The sequence below is a fragment of the Hyla sarda genome, chromosome 5, assembly GCF_029499605.1.
Source record: "Hyla sarda isolate aHylSar1 chromosome 5, aHylSar1.hap1, whole genome shotgun sequence".
In the NCBI taxonomy this organism is placed as follows: Eukaryota; Metazoa; Chordata; class Amphibia; order Anura; family Hylidae; genus Hyla; species Hyla sarda.
In genome coordinates this window covers 289910812-289933580 of record NC_079193.1, presented here as the reverse complement: position 1 = coordinate 289933580, position 22769 = coordinate 289910812, and the positions used below count along the sequence as shown (strand labels likewise).

The 22769-nt window shown below is 38.6% G+C and overlaps 1 protein-coding gene across 2 annotated transcripts in view; it reads right to left on the bottom strand.

Moving 5' to 3' along the window:
* Positions 1-5587: 5587 nt before the first annotated feature.
* Positions 5588-22769, bottom strand: part of LOC130272697 (transcription factor Sox-17-alpha-like) — a 38332-nt gene continuing 21150 nt past the window's right edge. Inside the window, exons 1-3 of one of the 2 annotated variants that reach the window (XM_056518558.1) lie at positions 9470-9490; positions 7566-7853; positions 5588-6817 (exon numbers count right to left, since the gene is read on the bottom strand). In XM_056518558.1, the coding sequence (XP_056374533.1) occupies positions 5955-6817; positions 7566-7851 (1149 nt within the window). In that variant the 5' untranslated portion in view covers positions 7852-7853; positions 9470-9490 and the 3' untranslated portion in view covers positions 5588-5954. Of the gene's footprint in view, positions 6818-7565; positions 7854-9469; positions 9491-22769 lie in introns of those variants that run through there. The other variant, XM_056518557.1, reaches the window with a different exon arrangement.

The window sequence follows — 22769 nt, the reverse complement described above, 5'->3', positions numbered from 1 at the left end:
AAAGAAAGATAGATGATAGATATGAGATAGATAGATAAATATGTGATAGATAGACAGATAGATAGATATGAGATAGATGGATAGATAAGAGATGGATAGATATGAGATAGACAGATAGATGGATGGATGGATGGATAGATAGATAGATAGATAGATAGATATGAGATAGATAGATAGATAGATATATGATAGATAGATAGATAGATAGATATGAGATAGATAGATAGATAGATAGATAGATAGATGATAGATATGAGATAAATAGATAGATAAATATGAGATAGACGGATAGATAGATAGGTAGACAGACAGACAGACAGGTAGATAGATAGATAGATAGATAGATAGATACAGTAGGTGATAGATAGATATATTCCAGTTCTTCTTATATATTTTTATGTTATTCTTTATACATACGATGTTTATTGTTCATGTGTAAATCATACCTATTAACTGTTGCTTTATACATCCTATAGTGTATTGTGTCATATGCAATGATATCTCATTTTGAATGTTTTCATTCATGACATGGTATTTTGATTTACTTACGTTATGTTTTTCATTTTCTTTACTTTATGTTAATTCTAAAAAAATGTCAATACATTTTTTTTGAAAAAACAAAATGCAAAACAGAAAGATAGATAGATATGACATAGATAAATAGAAATATGGATGGATGGATTGATGGACGGACAGAAATACAAACGGGTAGGTAGAGTAGATAGATATTGTAAAGATCAATTTCAGAAAATCATACTCACAGTCCCGTGCATGAACCATATACATTTTTAAGTATGAAATAAAAGGCATTATATATAAGTCTAGTTTGTACCTGTTTATCAAGTCTATGACACCAATGCATACAATTGTTTCTGCTGTGCAGTCTTGCATTTGTGGAAATTGGGCCTATTTTTATCAGCACCATATAGTGCTCCATACACTGTATAATAGAGTTAAAGGGATATTCCAGGAAAAAAACTTTTTTTTTTTTTTTAAATCAACTGGCTCCAGAAAGTTAAATAAATTTGTAAATGACTTCTGTTAAAAAAATCTTAATCCTTCCAATAATTATCAGCTGCTAAAGTTGAGTTGTTCTTTTCTGTCTGGCAACAGTGCTCTCTGCTGACATCTCTGTCTGTCTCGGGAACTGCACAGAGTAGAAGAGGTTTGCTATGGGGATTTGCTTCTACTCTGGACAGTTCCCGAGACACTAGTGTCATCAAAGAGCACTTAGACAGAAAAGAACAACTCAACTTCGGCAGCTCATAAGTACTGAAAGGATTAAGATTTTTTTATAGAAGTTATTTACAAATCTGTTTAACTTTCTCGAGCTTATATATATATATATATATATATATATATATATATATATATATATATATTGTATAATAAAACTCTGCAAAACAAGTGTGAATGTATCCTAAATGTATCCAAACTAGTGTGGACAGATAATACATTAGAGAGAGTAGTGTCCTCTATTTTGTATACATGTCAACTATGCACCTGTTAAACTGGTCAGCGGATGCGTAGACTTACAAAACGAGTTGCTTGTATGTTCCTAGGCGATGAGCATACCTATATCTAAAGTAACCAGGCCTGCAGGTTCCTCATACCCCAGACATAGAAATTGGCTTTCTACTGTGTTTAACAACAATCTTCCTTAGTGATTTCAGAATTCTTTTACATAACTGGTTCCAGCTTTGTGAAGTGACATACTAGTCTGTAATGCTTTGCACAGATCACCTGTTTTGGTATAAGATCTTTTTTATGCAACAAATCTTGAAGGTTTATAGCAGGGTTTCCCAACCAGGGTGCCTCCAGCTGTTGCAAAACTACAACTCCCAGCACGCACGGACAGCCAACGGCTGTCCGTGCGTGCTGGGAGTTGTAGTTTTGCAACAGCTGGAGGTCCCCTGGTTGGAAAACACTGGTTTATAGGTTTACGTTTTTAGCTCAGACCTCAAAAAAGTAAAAAAAAAAATCAAAGATAAGATTTATTGGCCTTACTACATATAATAGTTTGTGTGATTGGATTGCTAACACATAACCCATTTTTTATTTTTTTTTTATTTTTTTTTACTTTAGATATGCACATGTAACTAATGGCAGGTGTATAATAGTCTATTATTCATGTGCAACAAATTTATTGCAGATTTTTCGGAGACTGTCCCTATAGAATGGTCAAAGATTTAAATGGGATTTTGTAGACATCCCCATTGAGATGTAATTAACATATTTTTATCCGTCAGGTATAACCATTCTCCGAAGCCAGTTTTCCACATAGTGAGTATAGTATTTTTATAGAAATTAAAGGGGTACTCCGGTGGAAAACTGGGCCTATTTTTATTAGCACCATTTAGTGCTCCATACACTGTATAATAGAGTTAAAGGGATATTCCAGGAAAAAATACTTATTTTTTTTTTTTTGATCAACTGGTGCCAGAAAGTTAAACAGATTTGTAAATGACTTCTATTAAAAAAAAATCTTAACCCTTCCAGTACTTATTAGCTGCTGAATACTACAGAGGAAATTATTTTCTTTTTGGAACATAGTACAGTGCTCTCTGCTGACATCACAAGCACAGTGCTCTCTGCTGACATCTCTGTCCATTTCAGGAACTGACCAGAGAAGCATATGTTTGCTATGGGGATTGTCTCCTACTCTGGACAGTTCTTAAGATGTCAGCAGAGAGCACTGTGCTCGTGATTCAGCAGAGAGCTCTGTGTTCCAAAAAGAAAATAATTTCCTCTGTAGTATTCAGCAGCTAATAAGTACTGGAAGGATTAAAAATGTTTAAATAGAAGTAATTTACAAATCTGTTTAACTTTCTACCACCAGTTAATAAAAAAAAAAAAAAAGTACCCCTTTAAGCACACTCTTGGTTATGGCATTTGTTCAAGCATTATTACTCCATAGGATTCTTTATAGAACTTTTAATACTCGGAATAAAAAACGCTGATACAAAGTGATGCAGATTAAAAATTCTTGTAACAAAAACCGTACAAATCTTTTGTTAAGATTATTTATTTGTAGACATGTTTGACAACGAAGCCTCTGGACCTTGATTTTGCTCTGAAAGTTTGCACGTAAGTAGGTCCAAAATAAGCCGCATATCTTTTCGTTATACTGTAGTTTTTCTTTGTGTCACTTCCACTCCTGGTTTTGGCTAAAAAAAATATATTGACTATGTGTGAAGACAGCCTTAGGGTGTATTCATGGGCGACAGATTCGTTGTAGAATCTTTTGTGACTGAATGAGATTTACAGAAATGTGTGCACGTCCTGCAGAAATGATTTTATTCACATGCAAAGAAGGAAGAGTTCAGCATATTGTTGCCACTAAGGCGTCATGCTTGAATATCCCACTATGATACTTATGTCTTCTCGACACAAACGTACACAGACTATTCTGTATTATTTATATATCAGCAAATTCCTAGTAATCTTTATGCAAGAAGAAAACATGTCTGCACTCACCAATATGCTTCAAAGGAAAATCGGACTTTATTCAGCATTGCAGCAATGTCCATAGAAAAATAAAATACGTACACCCAGGTGAGCAGGGAGGGGGAGTAGCTTGCGGCTCTGCGGCCAAAGTGTTAAGGAACTACAGCACCGTTTCTCGTCTGTGACGCTTCTTCCGGTTCCTCCATAGTAATAGTAACAAAAAGAACTACTACTAGGACGTCATGGTTATTCAGTTAGTGACATAAGTTCATAATAATTATATGCTAGTAATATGATGGTAAATAATATATATTTGTTAGAATTATATATACATAGTATGATAGAATAAATGATATAATGTTGATAGATATATAGATTGATAGATACTATCTATAGATACTTAGATATGAGATAGATATGATTTAGATAGAATAATATATATATTTATTTGTTAGAATTATATATATATATATATATATATATATATATATAGTATGATAGAATAAATGATATAATGTTGATAGATATATAGATTGATAGATACTATCTATAGATACTTAGATATGAGATAGATATGATTTAGATAGAATAATATATATATTTATTTGTTAGAATTATATATATATATATATATATATATATATATATATATAGTATGATAGAATAAATTATATAATGTTGATAGATATATAGATTGATAGATACTATCTATAGATACTTAGATATGAGATAGATATGATTTAGATAGAATATATGTATATATATATATATATATATATATATATATGTTAGAATTAAATACATAGTCAATCATAAATCATATGATGGAGATAGATTGATAGATACTATCTATAGATATTATATATGAGATAGATATGATTTAGATAGAAATATATATATATATATATATATATATATATATATATATATATGTTTGTTAGAATTATATATATACATAGTATGATAGAATAAATGATATAATGGAGATAGAGAGATATATAGATTGATAGATACTGTCTATAGATACTTAGATATGCGATGGATATGATTTAGATAGAATAATATATATATATATATATATATATATATATATATATATGTGTGTTAGAATTATATACATAGTATGGTAGAATAAATTATATAATGGAGATAGATTGATAGATACTATCAATAGATACTTAGATATGCGATATGCGATAGATATGACTTAGATATTATATATATATAGAGAGAGAGAGAGAGAGAGAGAGAAAATCCAAAGAGAACAGCACTCCTGTAATTCCTTACAAAAATGATGAGGTGCACACAGTCACGACAGATCCAGGTCACAGATCTCCATAGACAGCAAACGTAATAGGCGACAGCACTCTCATAAGATGCAAATAAGCGGTCTTTATTCACATAGGCGTGGTGGCGACGTTTCGGCTAGCTCACCTAGCCATTATCGAGCTAGGTGTGTGTGTGTGTGTGAGGTTCCAGTAAACTGTTCACTAGAATTGATATTCCATATATACTATTCAGGACCTTCCACTACTTTGTTCTCATTTAGAAGCCTAGATTTGATCACGCTCCCAGTATCTGCCAACATCTACCTATGAATAGAGCTTTTTGTGCATGTATAAGCTATTTTATAGAACTTTTTTGCAGTTCATTTTATGTGTGGTTATATAATAATGAGTTACAGATCAAAACTACATAACTAAACCCCCTGCCTCGCATACGTTACTATTAATATGTGAAATGTCTACTATTAACAACTCTTATTGCAACTTTACTTATTCTATGGAATACAAAAAATAAGTAAATTGGTGGAAGTGTTGGGATTTATATTATCCAAATAAAGGTTGATTTCATTAATCTTATATCTAACTCATCTCGTTTTACACCTGTTATCCTACATACATAGTTCTCTTATACCTACTACAAGGCTTTGTGCATTATTGATGCTTTATGTACGTAAGATTGTAAACTGCATCTATGAGGGGGGAGGAAGAAGCGTCTAAGGCGAAATACAACAACTACATAAAAAATGATTCCGGTAAGTTACAACAACAACAAAAAGTAAACCCTATCATCATAAAGATCGTGCTTTATTATGTATCGACACATAGGAAATGAAGGACAACATCACATTCACGTTCATATTGACTCTTTATTTGAAAAAAAGTGCAAAATAAAATCACTATAAAAAGTTATTTTTGTTTTCTGAAAAAAAAATCATAAGTATACAAAGTGGTCGTGTACATGTACACATAAGAAGTTGCATTGCATTCAATGAAGACTAGAGATAAAATGTGACTAGGTCTTGTAAGTCGCATAGTCCGGGGGAAGTCCTATTAGTTCATATGTAATAATTTACATAAATTAGTCAGTACTTACATTATTTTAGTTTCTTCCCATACATTTTGTAAGTCTGAAACGACTTGAAGTAATAAAGTTGATTCCCAAGAGCTGGAAATCCTTGCTGAGAACACCACAGGAAATGCAGAGTAGCAGGAAACAGTCTCTCATACGTTGGAGTAACTACAGTAGTAGACAGCAGTGCTGGCATCTGACAATACGGAGGATATGAGGCCGTTCTCTGCAGTCTGCTCCTGTGCTAGGTAATGCATCCCTACATCTGACTTAGCCATATAACTAAGATATTGCTCAAATTCAGTCCTGTCCACCTCACTTATCATTTCATTCTGCTGCACTTGGTCTACTCTAGCGATCTGTTGGGACTCTGGTGGAGGAGAGGGTTGACTAACTTGTGGGACTGGGTGATGTCTAGCGGCATTGGGCATGTACATTTGGCTGTAGTACATATGTGGAGGGGTCTGGCATCCCATCATACTTTGTACAGGGCTTCCTTGTCCGATTTGTTCAGTCTGTGGAACATGCCTACCAAGCATGGTAGTGGCAGGACTCTGCTGGTGAGACGCATATGCTGCATTGTAACCATAGGGAATCATAGGGCAATCTTCTTGGACAGGAGATGTGAAGAATGTATGCTCAGACTCGGGTATATCCAGAGGTGACGTTTCAGGTGTAGGCAAGCTGTAGCTTTCATAGTGGGCACCCATGACTTGAGACTCTCTGAAGTGATGACCACCCTGGGATAGTTGGCCGGGGTGGTAGGACTGCTCTGGATACCCAAGGTTGAAGTTGTCCACACACATCCTGCCATCAGTGCCCAGTATGGTGGGATCAGCCTGCTCTGACATGTGCATGAAGCCACTGTCTGCCCTCTTCATCCTCTTCACCTGCTTTCTCCTCCTGGGTCTGTACTTATAGTTGGGATGATCCTGCATGTGTTGTACTCGTAGTCTCTCAGCTTCCTCCACAAAGGGTCGCTTCTCGGGCAACGTGAGAGATTTCCAGGATTTCCCTGTTAAGTAAAAGAGAAACAACATTATGGTTTGTTCATCTTCAAATGACATCTTACTTACTTAGTTTTTTACAGAAAAGAAGAGATTATAAACTAATATGGCAAGATGTTCAATATAAACAAAACAAATAAAAGCCCCAAAATTACCTTCTTAACACACAATGACCGTTACATTAATATAAGGAAGCTGAATACAGTATACACTGGCAAAATAAGTAAAATATAGGATAAGTGAATAAAAATAATGTAACCATTGAAAGTAATGTAATAATATTGTGAAAACATAATAATATATCTATTAAAACTAAAGTAATACTATAGTAAAAACACAAGAAAATCTTCCAATGCCAATCATCTATGTGTGTTTTATGGTATTACTATTTAACTTAAATTTGCTGAATTTTTATGCTGGTATTATTAAGAATAATGAAGAAATAATTATAAGAAACACGAAATATAGAATATAGAAATAAAATAGAATGCTAAGTGTAGACAGAGCGTATATTAAATTATGCCACACAAAATGATTAATTACCGTAGTTCATAGGTAATTCTACAACTTTGCTGTTAAAAATAGTGTGGCTATTTCTAAATACTACAGCAGAAGTTAAATATACATATATAATAAACACGTAAAAATAGAGACAAGTATATAGAAATGATGCAGAGATACAACAGGTCTAGAAGCTGCACAGGTGTCTTCTCAGCATTGCATCATAGATGCCCCCCCGGTATTGCCCCCTCTTACCTAGCATCTTACTGAGCTCAGCATTGTGTAGATCTGGGTTCTGCTGGGCCAGTCTCTTGCGCTCGTCTTTAGCCCACACCATAAATGCATTCATAGGACGGCGGATTCGGGCTTCGGATTTACTCCTGGGATTGGAAGTTTCACACTTGCTTTTGGTTTCCCCCATAGAAGAATTCATGGTGTCTGGTGTCCACTGGCACTGGCCCAGACCTGGCATCATGACTGGCACTGAGCACTTTCCCTGGAGCTGGTCGTCACTGGCGTATCCACCATCAGGGCTGCTCATGTCTGGGGAGGAGAAGTAGAGCTGAGTGTCTGTGGTGTCGTCCAGGACTCTGGTCACTGCTGCTGGTCACACTCAGGCTAGTGGGGACTTGTGTCTGCCCTGAGGACATAACCAGGAGTCTATAACCACAGCTGCAGCCAATCAGGGCTCAGGGGCGGAGCCATACTGTAGAAAGGTGTTAGGGGAGGGGTTTAGCCCTTTCAGCTTCTACTAGTTGTATTACCACACCCAGTGCCTGCTCCTCCTAAGCACCTGTGCAGTGTAATGTAGAAGAATAGTCCTGACCCTGCTGTAATCCTACAAGCTACAACTCTGCTATTCCCATAGAATGCGTCCCCTCAGAGCAGCAGTCATCTAAGTGCATTGTATTCAGAATCACTAGTTAAGCCTCGTCCCCTCCTATTAGTAAACAGTGAGCTTGTCTAGATACATTCTGCAATGTGGGTGGTAATTTATCTCCATCTAATAATATAATGTTACTTCCATCCTACTGTAAATGTGGAAAAATAGTGAAAGATCAAATAGACTTGTTACATATGACAATGGGGAATGAGTTAGATAAAGGGTTAGATATAGGTCTTGTATATAAGGATAGGACAGTTATATGTCAGATATGTTCTGTTATAAAAAGGGATCAGATAGGGATGTGGCACTTGATAAGATGGGCATATGTATTAGCATATGGAATAGTAAGAGTGAGTTCACACGCAGCAGATTTGTTGCAGAAATTTCATCACTTTAAAACCTTTTCATATCCATACATATGGGGATTATTTCGGATGAACAGGACAGTTGTAGAAATTTCTTAAACGAATCTGCTGCGTGTGAATCCGTCCTGATAGGATTAGATAGGCTTCTAATATATGACAACCAGGGAAAATAGAAAATCTAACATGATACTGAGATATGAGATGCTGGAACATGCAATTCCATTTTTATTATGGCAACATTATTATTATTATTATTTTATTATCAACATTTGTAGTATCATTATTATATATAATATTATATTTAAACCTCAATTTCCTACATATAATTACCTGTAATGTTTTATTTGCTAACTTAATGTTAGAAAACTATTGGTTCATCTACAGTCACTTTTGTTCTTTTTTCTTTAGCCACAATTAAAGAAAATAAAGTAATAAACAATGAGATGTTTTTCCAGCTTATCCTTAAACCTCTTCATTTGTTATCACTTCTTATTGCCCTATTTACAACTATATTAAAACACATTTTATTAAAACACAATTTATTGATTTGCCTGTTTATATTTATTTATTGTTCTGTATTAAACTGTTTGACAGATTTGATTTCATTCGATCTCCTCCTTTCTTCCATTCAGGGCGGTTCTGCCTAATATCTTTATTCCCTTTTCATATATATCTCCAGAGGAGACTTCTAAATACTGATAGAAGTATTATTAATAATGATTATTATTATTATTTTAATTAGGATAGTCTTGTGTTTTGTGGCATCTCTTGTCTGCTCTCGTCCTATACTGTGTTTCTTGCTCTTATAGGGAACAATGTATAAGATGGGATATTACCAGACTCCACTCACTAGCGTTAAAGACTATAGACAACTCAGCACATCAGAAATGAATATATCAATATCTTACTAAGTTGCAGTAGAAAGAAGAGGTTGCACTTATCTGTTCTCTGCTTTGAGCTTTCCTTCCTATGCATTCAGTGAACCTCCTAGCTGGTTTTCAGCCTCTTCTACATACAAACTTCTGACTCGGGGGGGGGGGGGGGGGGGGGGTTGGGGGGGGGGGGCGTTCCCTCGCTCTGGTCACAAGTTGTCGTCTAGGCTGTTATGATTTCTCATGAACAAGCGCAGGTTCAGCTCTGCTCCCCCCCCCCCCCCCCCCCCCCCCCATTCACCTTGTTCAGGCTCGGTCCACATGGTGCAGTATTTTATCCCAATTCTTTCAAAATTCAGAGAAAAAAAACACATTAGAATCCATTTCTATTCAAAATTGCCACCGTTATGCAATGTTGTTATAGTAGGTGAAACACTTTATTAAATAGTTTCCCCATCTTAGTAAACACATGACAGAACTGCAGAGATTTGCTGTTTTGAGAGATGTATAGAAACATGATGAAACAATTAGACATGTACTTCCATGCCGATTTCAAGAGGAACAGGTTACTCTTGTATTAAGTAACACAATAAAGTCATTTCATGCCAAACTGACCATGTGCAGCTATCTCTGAGAGAGTGCAGGGCTGTAGAGTTCAGCAATCGCAGGGGGACAATGGCACGTGATAGACCCCCCTGTGCTCAATTACTGACATCAGTGGGGTGCCCGGATGCAGCAGCCAGAAAGATGCCCAAAATTCATAGTGGATGTGCTCTCATGAAGTGAGACAGTCCGGACAGTCTAACCTGTCAGAAAGTTCCACTAATGGATTCTGGAAAAAAAAATAAAAAATAGTGCATCTGCAGTATATGGGAGCACATGCAGGATGCAGAAGAAAAATTGTGAGAATGTTTAATACAGAAGACATAAAGGGGTACTCCGCCCCTAGACATCTAATCCCCTGTCTAAAGGATAGGGGATAAGATGCCTGATTGAGGGGGTCCTGCCACTGGGGACCCCCGCAATCTCCCTGCTGCACCCGGCATTCGTTTAGAGTGTCGGGTGCAGCACCGGAGGCTCGTGTCTTCACGGTCAAGCCTCGATTGTGATGTCACAGCCATGCCCCCTCAATGCAAGTCTATGGGAGGGGGCGTCACGCCCCCTCCCATAGACTTGCATTGAGGGGGCATGGCAGTGCGAGCGGGGCGTGACCATGATGTCATAAGCCTCCACCCTGCATCGCCAGTCATCCGGTATGGAGTGAAGTTCGCTCCATGCACCAGATGTCTGGGGTGCCGCATCTGGGGGGACCCCCACGATCAGACATCTTATCCCCTATCTTTTGGATAGGGGATAAGATGTCTAGGGGCAGAGGACCCCTTAAAAACCTCTTTGAGACAACCTTATGTAGTAACGGTTGTACTATATTATGTTAGTGGAAATGCTACAATTTTTCTTGTGTATTTGACAGCTATGCCTGTCTTCACCGTCACACTTCTCTGATGGCAGCTGCGCCTGTCGAATTACCTGTTACGTATTGTATGTTTTAAAACAAATTCTTAATAAAAACTGTTGAAAGTAAAACCTCTTCAAGACAACCACCCAAAATTGAAAAAAAAAGAGTTTTTACTCGAGTAATTCCTCTTGAATTCTCCGCTCCAAACTAATGCACATCTCCTCTGCCCATTGACTTTAATGTTTTTCTGCTGTCCCGTTCACATTGCGGAAATTCTGCTCGTGGAATTCCAATGCTGAATTTCTTTCTGCTTGAAGAAAAAACATGTTCATTCTTCATTTGGAATCCGTGAGCAGAATCCAATAGAAGTCAATGGTAAAACAAATTTCCACACGACATCCTTTACACGTGGAATTCAAGCGGAATTCAGAAAAGTGGAATTAAATAGCCTCCTCCTTCATTCCTCTTCATTTCAGCATGGAAATTCTGCTCGATGGATAAAATGACAGAAGGCAACGATTTCCTGACCGAAATTATTCCTCGTGAATTCCTCAGTGTGAACATACCCTAAGGGTGGTCTCGTCAAAGAGGTGGTCTTTTGGAGAGGTTTCACTGTATGTTGTCTGTAGTCTTTAAAGCCCTTATCTTATTTTCCTATGGAGATAGTATATCAAAGCCAGCTAAAAGCTTAGAATTTAAATACAATACCTCTGCCCCCACCAGCTAGAGTTATCAGACTGGGACAGTACCAGACATTAAAGTCCGGAGTCATTTTTTCAGATGACATTTTCGTTACCAGATGTTGAGATTTGTCAAAAACAGCTGCCTTTAAATAATCTGTCCTCTAAGGACACTGAGTTATGATAGTATATAGCTTACCGCTCCTCCTGTATATACAATTGGGTAATATCACTATGCCTCCTGGCACCACAATGCCAAAGGTACAGTAAATCTTATGCTAAATGGCTTTCTATTTCAGTCTTGAATAGTAACCCAGCTTTTGTTATCAGGGTCAGCCACAAATGCCACACCAGAGGCTGCCAGCATCCGCACTGCTTCCTGGAGGGGCACCGCACAGTGATTTAGGGACCTTCATAGCTACTCAGGATGACCGTCCTAATGTTAGGACAAGCTTTAACCTCTTCTCTGCCTAACAGCAAGTATGCAGAGCTCTGTCCCAAAGTAAGCAATATATATATATATGTATTTTTCGCCCTATAGGACGCACCGGCATATAAGACGCACTCAATTTTAAAGGTGCAAAATCTAGAAAAAAAAGATTCTGAACCCAACAGTGACAGCCGTTGGCTGTCCGGGCATGCTGGGAGTTGTAGTTTTTCAACATCTGGAGGTCCGCAGGTTGAAGACTGCTGGTATAGGAGGTAATACTCACGTGTCCCTGCCGCTCCGGACCCGTCACCGCTCGTCACCACTGCCCTGGATGTCGCTCCATCGCTGTCGTCGCCACGTCCCCATGGTGTCCCCGACGCTCCGGACATCTTCTTCCCCGGGATCCACGCTCTCCGTCGCCGTCATCACGTCGCTACGCACGCCACTCCTATTGGGTGACGGCGTGCGTGATGACGTCGAAGGAGAGCGCAGAGGATCCTGGCACGGAGAAGACACCGAGGAGGCAGGTAAGGTCCCTCCCGGTGTCCTGTAAGCTGTTCGGGACGCCGTGATTTCACCGCGGCGGTCCCGAACAGCTCGACTGAGCAGCCGGGTTAGTGTCACTTTCGCTTCAGACGCGGCGGTAGCTCTGAAGGGTTAATACAGGGCATCACCGCGATCGGTGATGTCCTGTATTAGCCGCGGGTCCCGGCCGTTGATGGCCGCAGGGTCCGCCGCGATAGGTGTGTGTATTCGCCGTATAAGACGCACCAACTTCCCCCCCCAAGAAAAAGTGCGTCTTATATGGCAAAGAATACGGTATATGTGTATATATATATATATATATATATATATATATATATATATATTGCACATCTAGTGAGCATGTTTTTTGTTTCTGTTTAAAAAATCTACACTCATCTGTTTGTTATTCTGTTATTCCGCAAACCTGTTCGTTATTTATGTCATGACAAGATTGGACAGATGAAATAGATTGTAAGCTCATGTGAGCAGGGTCCTCACTCCAACATCATCTGCACATATACCTCTAAACTGTTTTAAACTGCTGGAGAATATGTGGGCGCATATAAAGAGTATTATTATTAATATTATTTTTATTATTAATATTATTATTACATTGTGCTGTTTTTGTAGCTCCAAAGTCTCTAATGTAAAAGAAAAATATTGTAAAAATACCTAAAAAATAAGTAAATAAATCCCACTGTGAATATGGTCTGAGGGTATTAAATCATTGACATCCTTATTGTGTAAACTGGTGCTTGTTTTACATTTTTAGTGATCACTAGTCTAGAGAGATCCCATAGTATTAAAACCATAGATTTTATATTTGTATTAATACAATGAACATCAATTTAGTGATTTCCTTTTACTATACTTGTCTTAATATAATAATACTGATAGTTGTCATATTTTAAAGGGGGAAAAAACATAACTATAATATATATAATAGACAGAAGAAATAAGAATAATTATTATTTATAATAATAATATTGACTGTTATTTAATAGATGTTCATTGGCATCTAAATAATGAATATATTAATAGTAAAAACTATTATTTATTCATAGTTATTGTTATTTAATTGTGATTTAATAGCTCTTTAAGGCAAAAAGGATTTATTTTTTTTACTGTAACATTGATGCAAAACTTGTATTGTGGATTTTCCTGACACATTTCCTTACATCTCTAAAGTAGGGCATTCATTTGCAGGTATAGGATATAAAAAAAAAAAACCTGCAGCACAGCCTGTAATGGCTAGTTTGGCCTTTAGGGGGCGCATTTTGAACAGTGTTTTGGGTTTAGCTATGACAGAACAGAAACACTTCTGGTAGTAGTAGTATGTTCTTTGACAGTTTTGTGACTGCTTCACACCACAAGGTGCCAAATTTTTACAGGGATGTGTATTACACCAGTGGGCACTAAACATGGGGTCACTGGTGACACTGCAGGGCTGCTGATAGTACTGGGGTGTGAACAGCTCAACAGTGACCGAAAGCAGACGCGCCCCTATCTGCTGAGTCCAGGGCTACATGTTGATTTCAGTGCTAGGTGTCAGCAGCAGCCTTTCTACTGAGGTGTGAACAGAGAAAGTAGCTGGGCTGAGCTGTAGCTATAGAGCATTGTTTTCCAACCAGGGTGCCTCCAGCTGTTGCAAAACCACAACTCCCAGCATTATTGTCTGTCTGACCACGGTGTTCTCTGCTGACACCTTTCTCTGTGTCCAAACTGTCCAAAACAGGATAAGTTTTCTAAGGGGATTTGCGCCTGCTCTGGACAGTTCCTGAGATGGACAGAGGTGTCAGCAGAGAGCACTGTATTCAGACAGAAAAGAAATTCAATAAGAAAAGAACTTCCTGTGAAGCATACAGCAGCTGATAAGTACTGGAAGGATTAAAACATTTTTAAATCGAAGTAATTTACAAATCTGCACAGCAACGAATAGTCAGCTCACCATGCTAGGTGCTTTTTTCAAGGATTCTATCCCTGTCTTTTATTGAAGTTTTTCCATGTCAATGCTTTTAAAGTGACAAAATAAAGGTGAAGTTTCTTAATCGCTGGCATCAACCCTTTTCTTCTACCTAATTTACAAATCTGCTTAATTTTCTGGCACCAGTTGATTTAAAAAATGTTTTTTTCCACCGGAGTACCCCTTTATTAACAAATCCTTTCCCCTATATGCCTTGATAATATATCCTTTCCCATATATACCTTGATAATATATCCTTTCCCCTATATACCTTGATAATATATCCTTTCCCATATATATCTTGATAATATATCCTTTCCCATATATACCTTGATAATATATCCTTTCCCATATATACCTTGACAATATATCTGTTCCCCTATATGCCTTGATAATATATCCTTTCCCCTATATACCTTGATAATATATCCTTTCCCCTATATGCCTTGATAATATATCCTTTCCCATATATACCTTGATAATATATCCTTTCCCCTATATGCCTTGATAATATATCCTTTCCCCTATATGCCTTGATAATCTATCCTTTCCCCTATATACCTTGATAATATATCCTTTCCCCTATATGCCTTGATAATATATCCTTTCCCATATATACCTTGATAATATATCCTTTCCCCTATATGCCTTGATAATATATCCTTTCCCCTATATGCCTTGATAATATATCCTTTCCCCTATATGCCTTGATAATATATCCTTTCCCCTATATGCCTTGATAATATATCCTTTCCCATATATACCTTGATAATATATCCTTTCCCCTATATGCCTTGATAATATATCCTTTCCCCTATATGCCTTGATAATATATCCTTTCCCCTATATGCCTTGATAATATATCCTTTCTCATATATACCTTGATAATATATCCTTTCCCCTATATGCCTTGATAATATATCCTTTCCCCTATATGCCTTGATAATATATCCTTTCTCATATATACCTTGATAATATATCCTTTCCCCTATATACCTTGATAATATATCCTTTCCCCTATATGCCTTGATAATATATCCTTTCCCCTATATACCTTGATAATATATCCTTTCCCCTATATACCTTGATAATATATCCTTTCCCCTATATGCCTTGATAATATATCTGTTCTCCTATATACCTTGATAATATATATTTTTCCCTATATACCTTGATGATATATCCTTTCCCCTATATACCTAGATAATATATCCGTTCTCCTATATGCCTTGATAAAATATATTTCCCCCCTATATGCCTTGATAATATATCTTTTTCCCTATATACCTTGATAATATATCCTTCTCCCTCTTTGCCATAATAATTTCTTACCTCCTCCCTATGATAAATAGTCTCTGATTTCCCTGTCTTAAAGGGGTATTCCAGGAAAAAACTTTTTTTTATACATCAACTGGCTCCAGAAAGTTAAACAGATTTGTAAATTACTTCTATTAAAAAATCTTAATCCTTTCAGTACTTATGAGATTCTGAAGTTAAGGTTGTTCATTTCTGTCTGAATCCTCTCTGATGACACCTGTCTCGGGAACCGCCCAGTTTAGAAGCAAATCCCCATAGCAAACTTCTTCTAAACTGGGCGTTTCCCTAGACAGGTGTCATAAGAGAGGATTTAGACAGAAAAGAACAACCTTAACTTCAGAAGCTCATAAGTACTGAAAGGATCAAGCTTTTTTAAAAGAAGTAATTTACAAATCTGTTTAACTATATATATATATATATATATATATATATATATATATATAAGTTTTTTCCTGGAATACCCCTTTAAAGGAGTACTGTGGCCAAAATTAACTTATCCCCTATCCCCAGAATAGGGGATAAGCCGCTCAGTCAGAAGCGAGTGTCGTCTATTTCTGGACGGCACACAATCCATTGAAATAAATGGAGCGCGTGCCGTCCAGAGATAGACAATGATCGGGGTCCTGTTCCGGAGATTGGGGGGTGGGGGGCAGTGGTCGGACCCCCCGCGTTCAGCTACTTATCCTTTATCCTGTGGATAGGGGATAAGTTAATTTTGGCCACAGTACTTCTTTTATGTCATACTGATGTCTTAATCTCTCCCCCTTTCCCTCTATAATATAATGGTCTATCCCCTTCTTCTTGTACCTGATATCCTCTCCCTTTGCTCTCCGTCTATGTCGTGCAGTACTGATCTCTTCCCCTTCTCCCTTTACTGATCTCTTCCCCTTCTCCCTTTAGGTCGTACTGATGTCTCTCTTTTCCCTTTATAACAAAATCATCTCTCCCCTTTCCCTTTATGTTATAATGGTCTCTCCCCTTATTCTTGTACCTGATATTCTATCTCTTTGCTCTGCCCATGTAATAGTCATTTCCACCATGTTGCTCTATATCAGTGGTCTTCAACCTGTAGACCTCCAGATGTTGCAAAACTACAACTCCAAGCCGTTGGCTGTCCGGGCATGCTGGGAGTTGTAGTTTTGCAACATCTGGAGGTCCGCAGGTTGAAGGCCACTGCTTTATATCATTAAAAAAAATTCTGAACTATTTTTTTGGTTTAGGAATTTATCCATTTCAGCCCAAAATATATTATTTTTAAAATAACCTTATGCGGTAAATTTAAACAAAAAAAAATAAACCGTAAGGGTGGGTGCAATTTAAAAGTACAACTATAAAGTTCACACTGTTTAAAAAAGTTTAGGTAATTCCAATGCTAGCATTACAGACTTTTTAAAACCCTATTTTAGAAGAGATGGGGCCCCCACAAACCATTCCCCTCCAAGCCAGAAGCCTGCTGCAAGAGTCGGGGATTCAACAAAGCAAGTCACAGGGGCTCCGCAGTGTAGCAGGCCTGTAGTCACTTCCAATTGTTTCCAATAGAACATAATCATTGCAATTGTAATACCTAATAGTCTGATTAATAAAGATCTGAGTCCTCAGAGAACAGAATAATGACTATTTATTAACATAGAAGTGTTTTAAAGGGGTACTCTGGCACTTAGACATCTTATCAGCTGTCACACCCCCTCCCATAGGCTTGCATTGAGGGGCGGAGCGTGATGTCACACGGGGGTGGAGGCGTGACGTCACACGCCGCCGGCCCCGTGGTCGCCGGCAATCAGACCCGGAGCAAACTTGCTCCGGGGACTGATTTTAACTGGGGTGCTGCGTGCAAGATCACGGGGGTCCCCAGCGGCGGGACCCCCGCGATCAGGCATCTTATCCCCTATCCTTTGGATAGGGGATAAGATGTCTAAGCGCCGGAGTACCCCTTTAAAGCAAAAAGCACAGAAAAAAAAATGTATTTTCTTTCCAATAAAACACTCGATGTCAGTAGAATAGCTTTCTCTCTTCTTATATAGACAGCCTCATTTTTCTACTTGGCACAGCCATCTGATGACCACCAAGACTAAATACTTGTTTACCGCTTTACCTGTTCCCCCCATATACATGAAGACTTTGCTCGGCCCAGCATTTATGTGTTCTGAATAGTGAGCGTTGAGAAAAGCCGCTGTCAGACAGCTCTGGTGGCAGCTTATCTGCTCAAAAACAAAAAGATGAAGTAGTTAAAAATTCAACATGTCTGATCCTTCTCTCCCCACGACAGATAATTGGGTGGTCCCACCATATTGGTTAGGTTTGGCCGATACATATCTGATGTATATCGCCATCTATAGGTTATGTTCACCTGCTTTTCACCATACAAATAAGAAAGATTTGATCTATTTAGAGGATTAGAAGTACGGTATATGCAATACAACTCAAAGAGATTTTCTAACACGTTTACTGAGGCTCCTTGTTTTGTCATTTATCCTGTGCACACAAAGGGATTACCGTATTTTTCGCCCTATAGTACGCACCGGCATATAAGACGCAACCAATTTTAAAGGTGCAAAATTTAGAAAAAAAAGATTCTGAACCCAACAGTGATCTTCAACTTGCGGACCTCCGGATGTTGCAAAACTACAACTCCCAGTATGCCCGGACAGCTGTTGGCTGTCCGGGCATGCTGGGAGTTGTAGTTTTGCAACATCTGGAGGTCCGCAGGTTGAAGACCACTGGTATAGGAGGTAATACTCACGTGTCCCCGCCGCTCCGGACCCTTCACCGCCCGTCACCGCTGCCCTAGATGTCGCTCCATCGCTGTCGCCGCGTCCCTGTGGTGTCCCTGACGCTCCCGACATTTTATTCCCCTGGATACACGCTCTCCGTCGCCATCATCACGTCGCCGTCATCATGGCGCTACGCACGCCGCTCCTATTGGATGACGGGACGGCGTGTGCGACGACGTGGTGACGTCGAAGGAGACCGCCGGCCATGCAGGGAATCCCGGCACGGAGCAGACACCGAAGAGGCAGGTAAGGTCCCTCCCGATATCGTGTAGGCTGTTTGGGATGCCGCGATTTCACCGCGGTGGTCCCGAACAGCCCAACTGAGCAGCCAGGTTAGTGTCACTTTCGCTTCAGACGCAGCGGTCAGCTTTGATCGCCGCGTCTGAAGGGTTAATACAGCGATCGGTGATGTCCTGTATTAGCCGCGGGTCCCGGCTGTTGATGGCCGCAGGGACCGCCGTGACAGGTGTGTATTGGCCGTATAAGACGCACCAACTTCCCCCCCCACACCCCCCCTCAAACTGGGGAAGAAAAAGTGCGTCTTATATGGTGAAAAATACGGTACTGTTTTTCGAAGTCTTTTTTTTTTTTTTGTACTTGTGCCCATAATAGTTTCATGCAAACTGTATGAAAGCTATCTTCTCCATGCCTATTCTTTTTGCAGAATGGGCACATTACATCTGTGGAGGGAAGGAGATCAACCATGATGCTGATCAATGCCGACCGGATAGGTAGAAACTCAAGGAGACATCAGGGGATAATAGGGATATTCTCATAGATGTGAAATTGTCAGCATAACCTGTCAAAAGTGTCAGGATCTGACAATAAATCCAATTTCTATGATACATTTACGCAAATGTGGTCTACTCTGCCACTATCACACCTTGTTTTTAACCGATTTTTATCTTCTTGTGCATCACTTGTTGTCTGGCACATTGTCTGGCCCCAGCCATGGATTAGGCAAAAGTGATGACGTTTCATTCTTCAGCTGCCATAGACATCAGAATATAGTCTGTATTTACTGGACTATATTAATTGTAATTTTTTTATTAAAATTTTTTCAAGATGTTTACAAATTTACAAGAAGAATATTGACAAAAATGATTTTATCACTGGTTGAGAAAATATTTTGTCCTGTTGTTAACCAAATAACAGTGCTCCCTCCTCAATTGTAGACATCTAAACACAATGCTGTGTATAGGTTGCAGATGAGTCTGGGAACCTATAACATCTTGATTCTTCCTTTTTTAACTCTTGTTTTTGCCCCTAAAAAGGGCAGTCAGCCATTGCTTCTGAAAATTGTAGTAACCACTCCTTCATCCTCAGGGATATCTGATCTGATATATAAAATCCACAGGACAATTCCAAAGGAACATGTATTATTATGATAATTTAAAAAAATTACCAGTCTGGCTTCTTCCTCAGATACTTCCTCCCTCCTCAAATGTAGACATCTGAGCACAACACTGTGTATTGGTTGCAGCTGGGAACCTATAACATCTTGATTCTTCCTTTTTCTAACTCTCATTTTTGTCCCTAAGAAGGACAGTAAGCCATTGCTTCTGAAAAGAGTGGGCCAAATAATGTCGTCCATACCTGCCTACTAGGATGCCTGTTAGCGTTACACTGCAAAAACATACATTGCAAACAGAAGTATAGTAAAGTACTATCTGAACAATCAAATACCATGATTAAGAGCTGCGCAGTCCGAAATGCGTTAGTGTTTCTGTTTTTTTTTTTATGAGCTTACCATCCCTATTATTTACCTTTGTAATGATGCCTAAATCAAATATTAAGTTTTTAATGTCACTTCTGAGAACTAGATAATCCAGCATTTATCATCTCTATGAATTCACTGAGGAAATGGCTCGGCTGCCTCTTCCATGCTTCTTGCATTAGTGGTGTCTCCTCAAGACTTTCCTTTATGACAATGAGCTGGTTTTTCTCTTTTCCTTTTTTGCATGAGCAATCAAGTGCTTTCATATTTAAGTGGGATTCAAACAATTAGAAATAAAATGTTAAATATAAAAAAATAAAAATAAAATAAAAAATAAAAATGATATTTCCTGTGGTCGGAATGTATGGGGCCTTGTCCGGGCAAACTGGGAGTTGTACTTTTGCAGGGGATGCGTAGCTCTGGCAGCCAAGTTTTTTCTCCTCGCTTTCTCTAAATATAACAAATCACAAAAAAGTGGCTAAGTGCTATATTTAACCCCGTCTAGTCCCCTCTTAATTTTCACACTCATATTCTCACCAACATTTAGTAAAAGGACTGGCATTGACTTATCCCTGTCTTCGACACTTACGGTTTCGCTCACATTCACATCTTTACACCTTCTCCATTGTTTACTTTGCCAGGCGTCAATATAATTAGTTTGTCTTATATATTTCACAAAAAGTCCAGATTTTAAGCTCATTTGGAATACTCTTTCGTTCCCTGTCTAGTTTCTGGGTTAGAAGTTGATATGAACATGAAATGAGACGCAGGAATAATCTCAAAAGAATCAATACTGTATTCACTTCAGGCCCATAGGAAGACTAAAAAGTTACTAAGGCTGACCATGAGGTGCCTATATACTTTTAAAACATGTCTGATGAATGCATTAACCATTCTGATATAGTATGAATAACTTAAGAGAGCTCTATGGTGGGCAGCACTGCTTACTGGGGTGCAGGGCAACTAATCCCCAGGAGCGAAGTGGTGGCCAACGCGCCCCCTCCATTCATCTCTATGGGAGAACCGAAGATCCAGCACTCGTATCTCCAGCTCTCCCATAGAGATACAAAGAGGGAGCGTGTTGACCTCCAATTCGTGCAAGTCTCCTTGCGTGGAGCGGAGATTGCTCCATGCACAATAAGAGCTGGGTGCCGGGCAGGAGATTGCGGGGGATCCCAGCTGTTGGATAAGTTGTCCTTCGCAATACTCCTTTAAAGGGGTACTCTGCCCATAGACATCTTATCCCCTATCCTAAGGTTAGGGGATAAGATGTCTGATCACAGGGTCCAGCCGCTTGGGCCCCTGCGATATTTAGGCTGGCACCCGGCGTTCTGAACATTAATGTTCAGAACGCTGGCTTCATGCAGCCGTGGTCGTGACGTCCTAGAGATTGTGGGGGTCCCAGCAGCCAGACCCCCTGGGATCCTAAGATAGAGGATGAGATGTCTAGGGGTGGGGTACCCCTTTAAAATTGCCACAAGCCTCATTTGCATTAACTGATTGTTTCACCAATAAAAAGAAATTTCAACAGTAGTATGATCCATGAAATTCTAACTTGCTTCTGATTTAGGCTATGTTCACACAGCAGAAAATGTGCAGAATGTCTGCCCGGAAACACAGGCAAATATTGCAAACATTTGCATATTCTGCCGGCACTAGGATTGCTCAGAAATGCCCTGTCTTAAGAGAAGTAAATGCATTTCCAAGCGAAATCCGCAGTTAGGGTACATTCACACAAGCGGATCCCAAGCGCGTATTACTCTGCGGATTCAGCAGAGAGCTCTGTGTTCCAAAAATAAAAGAATTTCCTCTGTAGTATGCAGCAGCTAATAAGTACTGGAAGGATTAAGATTTTTTAAATAGAAGTCATTTACAAATCTGTTTAACTTTCTTGCACCAGTTTATAAAAAAAAAAAAAGTTTTCCACCAGAGTAACTCTTTTACTGGATATCTAGAATAGACCATATATATATATATATATATATATATATATATATATATATACACATACAGTGATGGCCGTAAATGTTGTCACCTTGATGTAGGTATGTGGTATGCCCTTATGAGGGCGGAAAAATGCGGTACAGTACGCTTAAAAAAACGTATTTTAGTAAAACACCAGCTGGTGATTACTTTGGCCTGGACTTTCACAGTATCTAGGCCCTTTACAGATTATACACTACTTAGATGTACGTATGTGGTATGAACTTATGAGGGCAGAAAAATGTGCTACTGTACACTTAATAAACATATTGGAGTAAAACACCAGCCGGTGATTACTTTTGGCTGTCCTTTCACAGTATGTAGGCCCTTGTCAGATTAACAAGCACAAAATAGTACACCATTTAGATGTAGGTATGTGGTATGCACTTATGAGGGCAGAAAAATGTGTTACAGTACGCTTAAAAAAAACATATTTTAGTAAAACACCAGGCGGTGATTACTTTTGGCTGTCCTTTCACAGTATGTAGTCCCTT